Below are 17,133 nucleotides of genomic sequence, written 5' to 3' on the forward strand. Positions count from 1 at the left end.
CTAATCCTCAGACTCAGTGCGGTCTCTGAAATTGACTATGAGCTAAGGCTGCCCTGCTCCCCAAGGAGTCATTAAAACCATCTACTCTGCACCAACTAATCCAAACCCAAAGTCTAGTTTCAGCAAAACAACTTCCACATCAAAGGTAAGTAATTGTTCTAATGAGCTTGAACATGTCTTTGCTTATAATTGCAATAAGATAAGTAAGCCCTGGCTTCAGAGCCACCAGACTAGTAGGACTGAATAATAATGATAATAAAAAATAAGAGTAGCATCAGAGTAGTAGTAGTGACAGTAAATTCTAGTGCAAACATTCTTTCCTCCTCTGCTAGTGAAAAACAGTGAGTCACAGAGGCATCTGCGACAGCTGCAACAGTGAAGGGGCCAAGGTTCCAGAAGCAGGACAGTGCCCATTTGATTTTTTTTTTTGGAGGGAGAATGAGAGGGAGAGGCAGAGGGAGAGAGAGAATCCCAAGCAGGCTCCACACCCAGTGGAGCCCCACACAGGGCTCGATCTCACAACCCTGAGATCATGACCTGAGCTGCAATCAAGAGTCTGACACTCAACTGATGGAGCCACCCAGGTGCCCCACAATGCCCACCTTAAATTGGGTTACTTGTGGGGTGGCCGGCTGCCTCAGGCAGAACTTGCCACTCTTGATCTCGGGGTTGTGAGTTTGAGCCCCACACTGGGTGTAGATACTACTTAAAAATAAAATCTTTTAAAAAACAGAGTTATTTGTCTTGAATTGAAAGTGTTCTTTATAATTTGATACAAGGATCTAATTAGATATGACATGCAAATATTTTCTCCTATTCTATGTGTTGTTTCTTCATTGATTGTTTCCTTCAAAGCACTAAAGTTTTAACTTTAATGAAGCAAATTTACCTATATTTTCTTTTGTTGCTCATGTTGTTGATATCATTCCTAAGCATCCATTACTAAATCCAAGATCATGAAGAATGCAAGGGGAGGAACGTATATGTGTGTGTATGAACGTGAACGGTGGAGGCGTGCAGAATGCCAATTGATGACTATATAAAAACTTTGGACCAAGAAAAAAATGGTATAACCTATAGAAATACAAATTTTAACCGCCAAGTTATTTAAATCAGCCTTGATTAGAGTTACGACCAGAGGGCTCACATCAGTAGCGCAAATTCAAAAGATTAAGAAACTGCATTTTTAAGTAACAATAGACTTTGAGACAAAAATGAACTGAGTTCGCCATTACATCTTGCTGTATAGATACGAACAAAATGTTGGAAAAATATTTCTCACATGTGTATAATTAAAGGAACTGAAGACCTATTTTGAGGGGCTAAGATTCATATCTCTTACTCAGCTAGAATAATGTTGAGATGCTTATTGTTAAAAGACTTGCCTGTGAGATTCTACTTTACCTCTACTTGTTTATTGCTGTGTATCTTTCAAACTTGATACTTGCTTGTCAGCTGTGATAAATTAATTTTTCTTTTATTTTTGTAAAATACTGAACTAAACTTATTGTTTTGATAGCTAACCCTTGATTATTCTGTTCTGACCTTGTTATAATTAACGCAACCAATAATATCTGTAGTAATTCTCAGACTTGGAAAAACCACTGTTTTTCTCCTTGTAACAATTATGTTCAAATTAAATAAATAGGGAAAACAGCAGTAGAAGTTCTAGTCATTAATTCTAGTGTGAGGGGGGGGCATCCTCCCCGGAACCACCAAGTACTTCTACGGACATTGACTGTCATACAGTTCAACTCAATTCTGACACTATCTACCTGGAGAGAACATCAGATCCTACAGGTTCAGGGCACAGTCCCACAACCCCCCCCCCACCTCACTTCAGCTGCCGATTCCAAATCCAGGGACCGCCTGTGCGTCTGACCCACCAGCTACAGAGGAGAGGTTCCCACAACCCCTGCTTCAGACAACAGGCACAAATCCAGCGTGTCACCTGTACTTCTGGCTGACTGGCTCTCGGTTATAGGTTCCCACAACCCCCACCTCAGGTTTGATTAATTTGCAACAGCAGCTCACAGAACTCAAAGAAACATTTTACATATTAGATTACCGATTTATTACATAAGGATCTAACTCAGGAAACGTCAGATGGAAGAGACGCACAGGGCAAGGGATGGGGAAAGGGTGTGGAGCTTCCATGCTCTCCGAGCTCACCACTCTCTCCACAGCTCCCGGAGTTCACCAACCTGGAAGCTCTCCCAGCCCCTCCCTCTGGGGTTTTCTGGAAGCTTCAGTACCTGGGCCTGACTGTTTAAGGTAGCTGATTCAGTACCCAGCCTCTCTCTCCTCCCCAGTAGTCAGGGGGTGGACTGGGAAGTTCGACCCCTCTAATCACATGGTGGTCTCCCCTGGCTACAGCCCCAATCCCAACCTGCAATCCCAGAGTCACCTCATTAACATAACAAAAGACTCCTAGTTGCTCTCACCACTTCAGAAATTTTGAAAGTTTTAAGAGGTCAGTGCTAGAAACCAAGACTAAGACCAAACATATTTCTTATTATTCATCACAATATCACAAGCAAAACACAGATAGAAATCCTAATTTTTCTTTAGGAAAGCGTATTATTTACAGACACTGGGGTATGTCCAACATGAACTAGTTTAAAGCGTCAAAAGTGGTTCCCTGCAGGGAGTTGGAATTTGGATTTGTGAAGAACTGGTCAGTGGGCCACTGTTTGCTTTATAAGCCACTGCAACTAAGGGCCCGTAATTATTCGATAGTGCAAAAAATGAATAATATTTAATCCTTTCAATAAATAACCCCCTCTGGTGTTGTGTTGGAAGAGCAAATGTGCATACAGGAAAATCAATAAGGACAGCTATTGCTGTGTTGACGATGTAGGAAAGACTTTAGGGTTTGAAGCTGATGGCCAAGAAAGAATTCTGAGACACCTTTGGTGCAAAAAAGATGGTTTTATTAAAGCATGGGGACCGGACCCGTGGGCAGAAAGAGCTGCACTGGGGTCCTGAGGAGTGGCCCGTTATATACTTTCAAGTTGGAAGGGAGTTAGGGAGAGCGTAAGTCTCCAGGGAATTTTGGAAGCAAGGTTTCCAGGACCTTGAGGGGGCTAGCTACTGTTGGGAAAAGGTCATTTATTACCGTCTAATAAAACCTTAGTCACTATGATGAGGGGAGCAGAAGGCTAGCTGAGGACAAAGAGAAGCTGGCGCCCTACTCCCCCCCCCCTTGTGATATGTGAGACATTCCTCAGGCACTCCTGGCTGCCCTAAAGGAAGAACAAGTGGTTAACTGAGAGAGATCACAGCCCTGAGGGCCAGGAGTCTCCCTCAGTTTGCAAATGTCTTAGAGATTTACAAGGAAAAAGCTTTCTTATCAATAGCCTAACTTCCAGAGACCCATAACTCAGTTTCCTGAAGCCCTGACATCACCGTCCCCTCCGTGAAATTGAGGGAGGCTGAGGCAGAAGAAAATGTAAACAAAACTGAATTTCTTTTGAACCTGCAACCCATTGACAAAGACATGCGATAGGAGGAATGTAACATTCCTCCAGGAAACTCCCAACTGTCACCATGTTAGTGCTTCATTAGAGGGAAAAACAGCCTTGGCTTGACCATAACCAGTCCTCCAGTATCCTAAGAGTCTTTTTAGCATACGACAGTCCTTCTAGACACTCCCTTTGTTCTCACCTCCCCGACTCCTGAGTATTTAATCAGCCACTCCTCAGGGCCACAGTGTAACAGCTCTTTCTGCCCATGGGTCCGGTCCCCGTGCTTTAATAAAACTACCATTTTGCACCAAAGATGTCTCAAGAATTCTGTCTTGGTTGTCGGCTCCGGACCTCACCCCACTGAACCTCACTTATATTTCAAAACCCCATCAATAAGACCTCCAGATGTATATTGGTGGGCCATATGCTTGGGAGATGATTGCCAACACGTATCTTGGGGGACTTAGAGATAAAATTTCTAAAGGAATTTTTATATGTTAAAGTAGACTTACAGGATCCTGGGGGTTGGGATGAGATTGCCTTTTTCCCTTAGCAACGTATTAACAGTGAGGCAGCTGAGTCCCTAGAGGAATGTCACTTTGCCTGTTTCAAGGACTTGTCAGTGGGCTGTAGGTAGAAAGGAAATTTACAACTTTTTCTTCTGCCTTTGTTTCCCACATCATTGAGATGCAAGGAGTGGACACATTTGATAGGAACTTAGGAGGTAAAATCAACAAGAGCTGGTTATTGATGAACATAGTGATGAAGGAGCAGAAGGCTAGTTAAGGACAAAGCACAAGCTGACATCCTGCAACCACCCCCCCCCCCAACTCCTGGGTGGGAAGTGCGCGTGATATTTCTTCAGGAAGCTCCCAACTGTCTTCATGTTAATGTCTTGCTAGAGGGGAAAAACAACCTTAGCTGGACAATGGCAAAACCTCCAGTATCCTGCTAGTCTTTAACATATGAAAATCCTTTTGAAACCTCTCTTTTCCTTACCTCCCCCAACTCCCAAGTATATAATCAGCCACCCCTCACAACCGTGGGGCAGCAGCTCTTTCTGCTCATGGGTCCTGTCCCCATGGTTTAATAAAACCACCTTTCTGCACCAAAGACGTCTCAAGAATTCTTTCTTGGCTGTCAGCTTTGGACCCCACCAACCTCACCAACATTCCAAAAACTACATCACTCAGGGCCAGACAGTGGGCCCCGTCAGTTTTAGGGAATTAGGCAGAATTAAGCGGAGAGAGAAAACGAAATCAAGGACTGGCTGGGAACCAGTGGTCATCACTGAGGCACTCAAATCTTAAGTTGCCCAGGCGGCAGTTCTAGTTAAGAGAACACCTTCTAGCATTTAGTCTGACCTGAATTTTGAACCAGGATTTAGTTTTACCATTTGAGCACATCTGGACAAGTGGCTTAATCTAAGCCTTAGTTCTGTCTTGGTAAAGTTAAAAAAATGGAAATACTTAGTCCATCAAATTATTATGAGGATTAAAAGAGAAAATGTAACTAAAAAATCAAGCACAGTGCTCGGTAAGGAGTCAAGTCTGAATGAAGGCTGGTTAGTGTTCTTACTGGAAAATCCATCAAGGGTGCATCAGGAAGATAAGACAGGACTTTCTACAGTTTGGTTTAGGAAGAGAATTAGATTGAGTGTTCAGGTTGAAGACAGCTGTTTCTACCATCATCCTTCCAGTCGGAAAAACCCCTAGTCAGTAGTCATCCCTTTGAGGCATGCAGGCTAAGTTTGATCAGGAAGTCATCCCAAATATCTTTTTACTACACAGTTCCCTATGTATACACAATTTTAAAGATCCTCGTTTAAAACTTTTTGCTAGAAAAAAATGTATACATGTTTAAAAACTCGTGTTATTCAAAATTCAACTTTACATGGCATTCCACCCCGTTACCCCAGGTACCCTAATCGAGTGCCTTACTGATATCACTATAAAATACAAAATGGACACATTTTGAACGAATGGAGCGCAAGTTATATATTTTTAGTATTCCTTAACCTGAAATATCAAAGTATACTTAGAGCTAATATTTAGCCAGAATTTATTACATTACACTCCCAATAATCATCAAATGAACGTACACCATTACCAAGATAAAAAGAAAAAATAAAGAGATCACTTGAGAATTGACAGAACCTTAAAGATTAGTTGTGTCTGCATGAAGGGAACTGCTCAATATTTACCGAAGAATGTGATGATGCTCCCTGGTGGTTTAAATTCACATTTCAGTCTCTGGAATCTTCAGAGATTTACTCCCAAAGACAAACAGTAATATAAGATAGCATGGCTGCCATATAACCATGACTGAGTTTCTTGCTCTAGGATGAAGGAATTCTTGTTTCAAGAGGTAGGATTTTGGCTTTTGTGACTTAATACCATTCTCTAAAGTTCTATCTGTACTCTCAAGTCATTGTGCAGAAACAGGGAGATGTAACCCAGCCGGCAGCTAACAAGTGACCTTAGCTGAATTAACCTACATTTCTGCAGTCTATTTAGCGCATATAAACAGGCATACTTCCAGGTACCAGGAGTCATCATTTATCCTCTCCCAAGACCAGAAACTCGCATGGTCTTCTTACACCATCTAAACTTGGAACGCAGCAATAATGCTACTAAATTCACTAGCCTTGAGATGCTTTGGGACTTACTGTTAGTAAATATCTTGTGGAAAGACTTCCTTTATTTATCGTTCTGAATGCTTCAGCTTACAGACAAGCAGATACTATGGACAAAGTCCAGAATACAAAGCCAGAAAACATGCTGATGAGATTCAGTCCGGCCACTCGCTGGGTGGACATGGGTCAACTTCTTAACTTTTCAGCCTGGAACTTCATTCAGCTGTACATTATGTCAAAAATAAAACTGTTTTATTCTATAATTCTCCAGTGAGAAAGCACTGCTACATTAGTAAATGATTTGCTTTGTTTGAATAAATGTAGTTTAATTATGCCCTAGATATTAATATGTTTTTCATAGTAATTAGATTGACATCTACTTGGGAAGACAATATTTTAATTGTAAATATTACATGTACATAATAAATTTACAAAAGGTGACTTTTCATTTTTAACCTTAATTTGAAATTCTATTTCTTATTTGTCCTATTAAGAAAATTATATTTCTCCTTTTTAAAAAATGGTCTTATTTTACTGATATTGTAAACTTTGTGATGAACTAGGACCTCTTTTATGCGTTAGCTATCCTCAAGCAGGAAGCGTGATTTGTTATCCGCCCATTTCCAAGAGACTTTGCTTCATCGTAAGTATTATTTAATTTCATTTATAGCGTAGTCATCAAAGGAATGAACTAGATTCAAACTGTCTGGGATTCATATCTTGATTCAACCACATGCTATGTAAACTTAGATAAATTTCTTAATATTTTCTAGGTCAGTTTCTTCATCCACAAATCACATAAAAATGTTTAATATTACTTCATAGAAATTAAAAAACTGTATATACAAAATTCTTAACCCTGTGCCCACCACTTAGTAAGCATTCAACAACATTAGCTATTACTCAAGACTCTATTAAATAGCCTATATTTACACATTTTTATCCTTTCTGTTATGCTTTACCATTCCTTTCGTTCTTTATGTAAGTCTTATGTTTTTAATCTTTAGCTTTAAAGCTACTTTAAATACATTTTATAAATATACAAAGAGAAAAGGGTATACATTTGAATGTTTCCTAGTTTCTGCTGATAACAATTCTTAAAATACAGAATACTCATATACATAAATACACAAACTTTTTACTCTAAAACTATATGCAAAATATAATTTTTTAATCTGAAGTAAAAAAAGTCCAAACTTAGTTTGAATATTTACTTGTTTATAATAACCTCTTTGTGTGTTAACGAAAACGAAGCCATCAGATTTATAACAGCTGTAATGTTTTCAGCACAGGTTCATTTGGGGAGCTGCGCCGTTGCCTCATGGATTCCCCGGGGGGTGGGAACCGCACTGCAGTGACAGGGTTCATTTTACTGGGCCTGACCGACGACCCTGTCCTTCGAGCCATCCTCTTCACGACCATCCTCAGCATCTACCTGGTGACCATATCTGGCAACCTGAGCACAATCATTCTGATCAGGATCTCTTCTCAGCTTCACCACCCTATGTATTTTTTTCTGAGCCACTTGGCCTTGGCTGACGTAGGCTATTCATCTTCTGTCACTCCCAACTTGCTTGCAAACTTCCTGGTGGAGAGAAATACAATCTCCTATCTTGGCTGTGCCGTGCAGCTGGGTTCAGCTGTTTTCTTTGGGTCAAGTGAGTGCTTCCTGCTGGCTGCCATGGCCTATGATCGCTTCGTGGCAATCTGCAACCCACTGCTTTATTCAACCAAAATGTGCACACGAGTTTGTGTTCGCCTACTCGCGGTGACTTACGTAGGTGGTGTTCTCAACGCTTCCTCTTTCACTATTTGCTTCTCTTTTTTACTCTTCTGTGGACCAAATCAAGTCAATCACTTCTTCTGTGACTTTGCTCCTTTAGTTAAACTCTCCTGTTCTGATAGCAGCGTCCCCGCAGCTGTCCCCTCATTTACATCTGGCTCCATCATCGTAGTCACAGTGTGTGTCATAGTGGTCTCCTACGTCTGCATCCTCATCACCATCCTGAAGATGCGTTCCACGGAGGGTCGCCACAAGGCCTTCTCCACCTGCACGTCCCACCTCACAGCGGTCACTCTGTTCTATGGGACCATCACCTTCATTTATGTGATGCCCAAGTCCTGCTACTCAACTGACCAGAACAAGGTGGTGTCTGTATTCTATATGGTGGTGGCCCCCATGTTGAACCCCCTCATCTACAGCCTCAGGAACAGCGAGATGAAGGGGGCTCTGAAGAGAGAGCTTAGCAGAAAAGTATTTTCTTAGTGAAGCTTGTCATTTTATAGTATTTGATAAAATAATATACCATATATATAATAATAAAAAGGATATAGAGTATCTGTGGTCTAAATATGTCAGACCATATGTCAGCCAGCATGGAGCTTTTTAGAGTAAAGTAGGGGGGGATTTTCTGATATCAATTTGTAAATCAGAGGCTTATAGTGAGTTACCTTTAAAAAAAATAAATTATAAACACAAATTGATTCACATGAAAACATATCTAATCAACTGAAAATAACTTTTATTCATATTTTTTTAAAAGCAGTTCTCTCTGCATTAGTTAAAGTTATTGTACCTCCAAACCTTTAAGACTAAGTCCAGTTCAACAGCAGTTTATCCTGAAATGAGCATGATAATTATTATGACTGAGTACATTCTGAGGGGAAATGACCAAATGGAACCAGACAGTAAAACTACTGGAAACATTTTTTTGCAGTTAGGTTAACTGCTGGGGATGGGCTCTGTGGACCCATAAACGCTGGCCTTTGTCCCGTCCCTGGTTCCAGCCTCATTGCAGGGGACCTCATAAAGAACAGGACGAGATGCCCCTAACTAACCTGTGAATGTTCTGTCAGCTCAAATAGGTGACTTCTGTGTGGGAGTGAGCATGACTCCTGAACTCCTCAGGGACTAAGGGAACAAACAACTCTTGCAGTGACTTGCTCATGGGCAGACTCACAACCTGTGAGGGAAGCTGCAGGGGCCTGGATTGTGTTTCCCCCGTGAAGCTTAACTTACCTTTAAACTGACAACTACCACACTTTTTTCTCTTTCCCAGTCCTCTCTTTAATGTTTTAGACAAAAGTATTTTTGTCTAATGGAACTCAAGCACAGACTATCTCAAACGGAAGTATCGTTTCCTACCCCAAATTGCTCCCTCCACTATTCTGTATCCCAGGAAGAGGCCCCTCATTCAGTGTATGGATTCTGAACCCTGAGAGAAATTGATTTCTTTTTCCCCTTCACATTCCTGCATCCAGTCACAACATGTTATACATTCAGAGTCCAATATTTACTTCCTGCTTCTTTTCATTTCACTGTCGGCACTTGTATTTCAACTACCACCTTATGCATTTACTCTACAGTAGGACTCCTGTGATCGCTCATTTTATGTGTCAACTACGCTATGGCGATCAGTCGTTTGGTCAAACACCAGTCTTCGTGTGGCTGTGAAGGTATTTTTAGATGTGACTAACATTTAATCGGGAGGCTCTGAGTAAAGTACATTACCCTCCATAATGTGGGGGGTGTTTGTTCAATCAGTTGACAGCCTGAAGAGAAAAAACTGAGGTCCTCTGAAAAAGAGGGAAAATGCCTTTGGACTCAAGACTACAACACCAACTCTTATGGAATTTTCAGTCTGCTGGACGGCACTGTGGATTTTGAAATTGCCAACTCCAACAATTATGTGAGCCACTTCCTTAAAATCTCTCTCTCTGTATATGTATTTATATATTCATATATATGTATTTGGTTCTGTATCTCTGGAAAATCCTAATACAGCCCTAACCAGCTTCCCTCTACCCTCTCTTACTCTCTTCCAATTCATTCTTCATACAACCATGACCATAAATCGAAATAGATGACTTCTTTCATTAATCTCTCCCAAAGAGCTTAGAAAAAAGGCAAATTTTATTTACTTAATTTTAATTCCAGTAAACATACAGCGTTGTATTAGTTTCACGTGTCTAATACAGTGATTCAACACTTCCATACACCACTCAGTGCTCATGATGACAAATGCATTCACTCCGTAATCCCCATCACCTATTTCACCCATCCCCCCACCCATCTCCCCTCTGGTAACCATCAGATTGTTCTCTATATTAAGAGTCTGTTTCTTGCTTTGTCTCTTTTTTTTCCTTTGTTCATTTGCTTTGTTTCTTAAATTCCACATGAGTGTGATCATATGGTAGTTATCTTTGTCCATTGATTTATTTCACTTAGCATTGTATTCTCTAGCTCCATTCATGTTATTGCAAATGGCAAGATTTCATTCTTTTTTATGGCTAATACTCCATTGTATATACATATGCCACTTCTTGTTTATACATTCATGTTTTGATGGACACTTGGGCTGCTTCCATAATTTGGCCATTATAAATAATATTGCTATAAACATAGGGGTGCATGTATCCTTTTGAATTAGTATATTTGTATTTTTGGGGAAACATCTAGTAGTGCAATTACTAGATTATAGGGTACTTCTATATTCAACTGTTGAGGAACCCCCATACTGTTTTCTACAGTGGTTGCACCAGTTTGCATGCCCACCAACAGTGCACGATGGTTCCTTTTTCTCCACATCCTCACCAATGCCTGTTGTTTCTTGTGTTGTTGATTTTAGTCATTCTGACAGGTGTGAGGTGGTATCTCACTGTGGTTTTGATTTGCATTTCCCTGATGATGAGTGATGTTGAGCATCTTTTCATGTGTCTGTTGGCCATCTGGAGGTCTTCTTTGGAGAAATGTCTGTTCATGTCTTCTGCCCACTTTTTAACTGGATTCTTTTGTTTCTGGGTGTTGTAAGTTCTTTACATGTTTTGGATACTAAACCTTTATCAGGTATGTCATTTACAAATATCTTCTCCCATTCAGTAGGTTGCCTTTTAATTTTGTTGATTGTTTTCTTTGCTGTGCAGAAGCTTTTTCTTTTGATGTAGTCCCAACAGTTCATTTTTGCTTTTGTTTGCTTTGCCTGAGGAGACATTTAGAAAAATATAGGTATGGCTGATGTCAATTATTACCTGTGCTCTCTTCGAGGATTTTTATGGTTTCAGGTCTCCTGTTTAGGTCTTTAATCCATTTTGAATTTATTTTTCTGTATGGTATAAGTGAGTGGTCCAGTTTTTCTTTTGCATGTAGCTGACCAGTTTTCCCAACACTATTGTTGAAGAGATTGTCTTTTTCCCACCAGAACTTCTTTCCTGATTTGTCGAGGATTAACTGACCATATAATGGTGGGTATATTTCTGTGTTTTCTTTTTTTTTTTTTAAGATTTTTTTAAATTTATTTATTCGACAGAGATAGAGACAGCCAGCGAGAGTATTTCTGTGTTTTCTATTTTGTTCTATAGACCTATGTATCTTTTTGTGCCAGTACCATACTGTTTTGATTACTACAATTTTTGTAATATAACTTGAAGTCCGGAATTATGATAGCTCCAACTTTGCTTTTCTTTTTTAAGATTTCTTTGGCTATCTGGAGTCTTTGTGGTTCCATATAAATTGTAGGATTTTTTGTTCTAGTTCTGTGAAAAATGCAGTTGGTATTTTCATAGGGATTGCTTTGGATAGTATAGATATTTTAACACCTGTTCGTCCAATCCGTGAGCATGGAATGTCGTCCCATTTCTTTGTGTTGTGTTCAATTTCTTTCATCATTGTTTTATAGTTTTCATAGTACAGGTCACTGAACTGTTCGGTTAAGTTTATTCCCAGTTATCTTATTATTTTTGGTGCCATTGTAAATGGAATTGTTTTCTTAATTTCTATTTCATTATTAGGGTATAGAAATGCAATGGATTTCTGCACATTTATTTTGTATCCTATGACTTTACTGAACTCATTTGTCAGTTCTAGTAGTTTTTTGGTATAGTCTTTAGAGTTTTCTATATATAGTATCATGTCACCTGCAAAGAGTGAAAGGTTTACTTCCTCCTTACCAATTTGGAGACCTTTTATTTCTTTTTGTTGTCTAATTGCTGTGGCTAGGACTTCCGGTACTATGTTGAATAAAAGTGGTGAGAGTGGACATCCTTGTCTTCTTGTTCCTGACTTTAGGGGGAAAGCTGTCATTTTTCCTCATTGAGTAGGATGTTTGCTGTGGGTTTTTCATATATAGCCTTTATTATGTTGAGGTATGTTCCCTCTAAACCTACTTTTATCATGAATGAATGTCGTACTTTGTCAAATCCTTTTTTTGCATCTATTGAGATGATCATATGGTTTTTATACTTTCTCTTACTGATGTGATGTATCATGTTGATTGATACGTGAATACTGAACTGCCCCTTGCAGCCTGGGGATAAATCCCACTTAATTGTGGTGAATGATTTTTTTAATGGATTGTTGGATTCTCTTTGCTAGTCCTTTGTTGAGGATTTTTGCATCTGTTTTCATCAGAGATATTGTCCTGTAGTTCTCCCTTTTTGTGGTATCTTTGGTTCTGGTATCAGGGTGATACGCACCTCATGGAATGAATTTGAAAGTTTTCCTTCTTCTATTTTTTGAATAGTTGGAGTAGAATAGGTATTAAACTCTTCTTTAAATGTTTGGTAGCATTTGAAAAGGCAATAATTCTTTTTTTTTAAAAGATTTTATTTGTTCATTTGACAGAGAGAGAGACAGCCAGCGAGAGAGGGAATACAAGCAGGGGGAGTGGGAGAGGAAGAAGCAGGCTCCCGGCGGAGGAGCCCGATATGGAGCTCAATCCCAGGACTCTGGCATCATGCCCTGAGCCGAAGGCAGATGCTTAACGACTGAGCCACCCAGGTGCCCCTGAAAAGGCAATAATTCTTAAAATGACTCACAGGTCCTGACTACAGCCCCTGTTCTATTTTTATCTCTCACCAGTCTTCCCTTGGTCTCCAAATACCCAAAGTCTAAGAATCAATCATTCGGTCTTCTTTTAAATCCTTAAATATGTCCATAGCCTCTCCTGCCTCAGCACCCTCTCACATGCAATGCGTCTACCTGAATTCATTACCCCCCTCCCCTTGGTAACACCTACTTATGCTATAGATACCAACTTGAGTGTCGTTTCCTATCTGGCAAGCCTTCCTGAGGCTCCGGAACCAATTAAGCACACCTGTAGAACTCTGCGTATTTTCTTCAGAATATTCAGTGCACTTACAGACTTAATATTTATTTTCTCCACAATGCTGAAAGCTTTCCATAGCTACACCGCGTCTTTGTTCTTTCCCCATGCATCTAATTGGCACACAGTAAGCGTAAGTGCATATTTGACATAATGAATGAAAAATTAATAAGGGAATGGATGACTGAGTTTTTGTCTGGTGTGAACCACTGACTCTGCTGCCATAGAATCCAGGCCACCGATCTGAATGCTTCAGCCTGACTCCAGTGACTGAGTGCTTGGGTCAGATCCTGCTACAGCTGTGACAGGCTTTTGCACAAACTCGTGCTCAGCACAGCTACGCCACTGCCTCCACAGTTTCACAGAGTGGCAACTAGAATCCCAGCCTCATTTAGTAAAAAGTTCTGTCATCGCCCTCTGCTGAATAATGTCTCTCTCATGTATTTGCGTGGCTGGAGAGTTAGAAGATCTAGAAATCAAACGTTAGTGACAGCGGTGGTACCAGTAGTACCAGTGTGAGCAACAGGAGTGAAGACTGTCAGATGGTTTAGTACATGCCAGGCACCGCTCGCAGGGATTTACACGTATTCACCCAATTAATCCTCAGAATAACCTTACGAAGTTTTTTTTTTTCCTAATCTGTATTTTACAGGATGTGACTAAGGCACATAAAGGTTAAGCAAAAGCTCAAGGTCACAAATACCCTGTTAAGATTTCGCCTTCTTTTAAGGCGTACGCTCTCTGACAGGCCGGACTGAGGGCCTCTTGGAGAGAACGTCACCACTAGAGGACTTTCATCTGTCCCGGACACATTCCCCTCCAGTCAACCCTTACTGTTCAGAGTTCAGGGTCTAGATTTCTCTGCTGGATATGTCAGGCTAACTTGGTCTAATGACCAACTTTCTGGCAAAAAATAAATTAGAAGGTAGATAAATATCTCTAAATTTTTGAAAGCATACACTTCTGGTTCCACTGAAGATGAAGTGGCTCCATTCCTCTCAGGTCCTCCCCTCTTGTTACACACACACACACACACACACACACCAACACAAAAAATTTGTTATAAATAAAATGAATACGCACAGGAAGATTATCGAGGTAGAAAGAAGAAGGCGGCCTCCTAGGGACTCTGGGACCTGAGTAACAACACAGCAGTGAGTCCCTGGGTTTCTTTACATCCTGGATAGGGTACTACCGAAGCCTCCCATCCAGAGCCACCAAGAAGCACAGACAAAAAGAACTTTAAGAAAACCCAGTTTCTCCTAGCCAAAGAACTGGAAAAGAGTGGCCTTAACAGACTATAAAACCTTTTGGCCATACCTTCCTTACTCAAAATACCTACGGAAAATCATACCTGCCACCCACCCCCAGGTCTCAGCGAGGCCAAGCAGGTTGCTTATGTTCACACCACCCATCCTCCGATTCCCTTGCCCAGGTAATGTCAGTTGGGTCCAAAAAGGGAAATGAGCCTCCACTGTCACCTGGCAGCATGAGACTTAACGAAGGAATGTGAGGTGGGGCTAATGGTACTCTGCTTGCCCTGCCTCCAGCCCTACTTGGGAGTGCACCCGCCGAGCTGAGCTTTCACCCACACCCTGCAGCGATAAGACAGCGTGAACCAGCTCTCTACTTCCCCCTTCCCTAAGGACAGTGGAGCCCAACAAGGAGCTGAGCTTACTTAGAGGCAAGGAGGCATGTAGCCAGGGTCACATTATCACTAAGAAAGAGCCATCAGGGTGGACTGGGCAGCTGGACTTCCACCTCAACCATCTGCAGGGGGCATTTTGCTAGAGTTGTGTCAGTAGCGCTCAACAGGAAGCTGAACACACACACTCACACGGCGCTTGCAGCTACACCTCAACAGGGTTGAAAAGGCACATCGTACACCCAGCCTACAGAACATCCTGAAACATGCTCGGAACGCTAACGTTAGCCCACAGCTGGGTAAAATCATCTGACGCAAAGCCTATTTTCTAATAAAGTGTTGAATATCTCATGTAATTTATTGAATACTGTACTGAAAGTGAAAAGAGGATGGTTGTATAAGTACAGAACAGTTGTGTGTGTATCAGTTTCCCGATTGCATGGCTGAGTTGTGGCTCCGTGCTGCTGCCCAGCACCATGAGTGATGGGAAGAGATCCAAATTCAAAATTTGAAGTAGGATTTCTACTAAATGCATATTGCTTTCACACCAATGTAAAGTAAAAAAACCACAAGTCAAAACCATCATAAGTGATGAACTGTCTGTAGTAAAAGCAAAGAAATATCAAATGTAAATTTACGACTGGCAAAATGTAGCCTTCAGAAATGGAATAATAAAGACATTTCAGATGAAAGAAAGCTATGAGAATTTATTCTTAACAAAGCGAGCTTACATAATTGTTAAAGGAAGTTTGCTAAACAGAAAATAAATGATAAAAAAAAGACCCAGGACTTCAGTATTTAAAAAATACATACAACAGATGAAAATAAAAATCGACATATCAAAACATGTGAGGTTCAGGTAAAGCAGTGCAGAGAGGGTAATTTATAGCACTAAATGCTTACATTACTAAAAAGGAAAGGTCCTAGAATATATAAAATACTTTGGAAAGACAAGAATAAGGTGGGAAGAATCACGTTATGTGATATTAAAGCTTACTACTTTAGCGACGGTCATCAGGGCAGGGTGGTACTAGTGGAAGAAAGGACACACAGATCACATGAGGCTGACTAAAGAACCCAGACAAAGACCGACACAAGCGTGCCCAACTGATTTTTTTTTTAAAGGTACAAAAGCAATCCAGTGAAAGGAGGAAGGCCTTTCAACAAATGGTGCTGGAGCAATGAGACACCATGGAGGGCAGAAGCACCTCGACATAAACCTCAGTCCTTACATAAGGACTAACACAGATAGGACATGGACCTAGATGTAAAATGCACAGCTATGAACCTCTGGAAAAAAGTAGGAGAAAATATTCAATATAGGGCTAGTCAAAAAGTTTTTAGAAAGGACACCAGACACCTACTGTGAAAATACTGTGCTAAAAACATGTTTGGATTCTTTAAGCATGCTGATATGCATACATGCGTACACCACACACATATTTACACATATTTTAAAACTATACACTCTTGTACTAGAAAAAATGGTGATGTCAGGATATATCAGGTAATTAATTAATACTTTAATTGCTTTGTACCCAAAGTGATGATTTTATTGGGAATACTCTACTTTTTCCACTTCTATTTATCAGCAGTCTATACATTTTTAAGTGTTTTATTCACCCTCTGAGGGATGAACCTGTCTTGCCCAGCACCTTCCTTAGGGCCGTCTGCATTTCTTTGTTTCTGAGACTGTAAACGATGGGGTTAAGCAGAGGTGTCAGCACTGTATAGGTGACAGCCATCAGCATGTCCTCACGGAACGAGTCCCTGTCCTTGGGCCTCAGGTAGACGAAGCCAGCAAATCCGTAGTGTATGCACACCACAGTGAGGTGGGCGGAGCAAGTGGAGAAGGCCTTATACCTCCCCTCAGCAGAGGGCATCTTCACAACTGTGGACACAATGAAGACATAGGACATCACGATGAAGACACAGCTGCCCGCCAACACAAAGGCAGAGAGCCCAAAAATAACCATTTCGTGACGGGAGGTGTAGTCACAGGCAAGGGAGACCACAGGCGAGATATCACAGAAGAAGTGCTGGATGGTGTTGGAGTCACAGAAAGACAAGTTGAATACAACGATGACGATGCACAGAGAAAGCAGGAAGCCAACCATCCAAGAGGCCGTGATGAACTGAAAGCAGATCTTATGGGTCATCAAGATGGGGTAGTGCAGTGGCTTGTGAATGGCAGTGTAACGGTCATAGGACATGGCAGCCATGATGAAGCAGTTATTGGCTGCCAAGCCAAAGAAGACAAACATCTGCGTGGCACACTCAGGAAGA

General features: G+C 40.9%; 2 protein-coding genes across 3 annotated transcripts in view; one reads left to right on the forward strand and one right to left on the reverse strand.

Annotated features, from left to right (window-relative positions):
- Nucleotides 1-17,133, reverse strand: part of LOC123782766 (olfactory receptor 5M5-like) — a 128,812-nt gene that overhangs the window by 39,524 nt on the left and 72,155 nt on the right. The window lies entirely within an intron of this gene.
- On the forward strand, nt 7,424-8,368 carry LOC123782765 (olfactory receptor 5P76-like). The gene has a single exon (XM_045783073.2). It carries the CDS (start codon nt 7,424-7,426, stop codon nt 8,366-8,368), a length of 945 nt encoding a protein of 314 aa, XP_045639029.2.

Source organism: Ursus americanus, chromosome 16 (genome assembly GCF_024610735.1).
Source record: "Ursus americanus isolate L20-20 chromosome 16, mUrsAme1.1.p, whole genome shotgun sequence".
Taxonomy (NCBI): Eukaryota; Metazoa; Chordata; class Mammalia; order Carnivora; family Ursidae; genus Ursus; species Ursus americanus.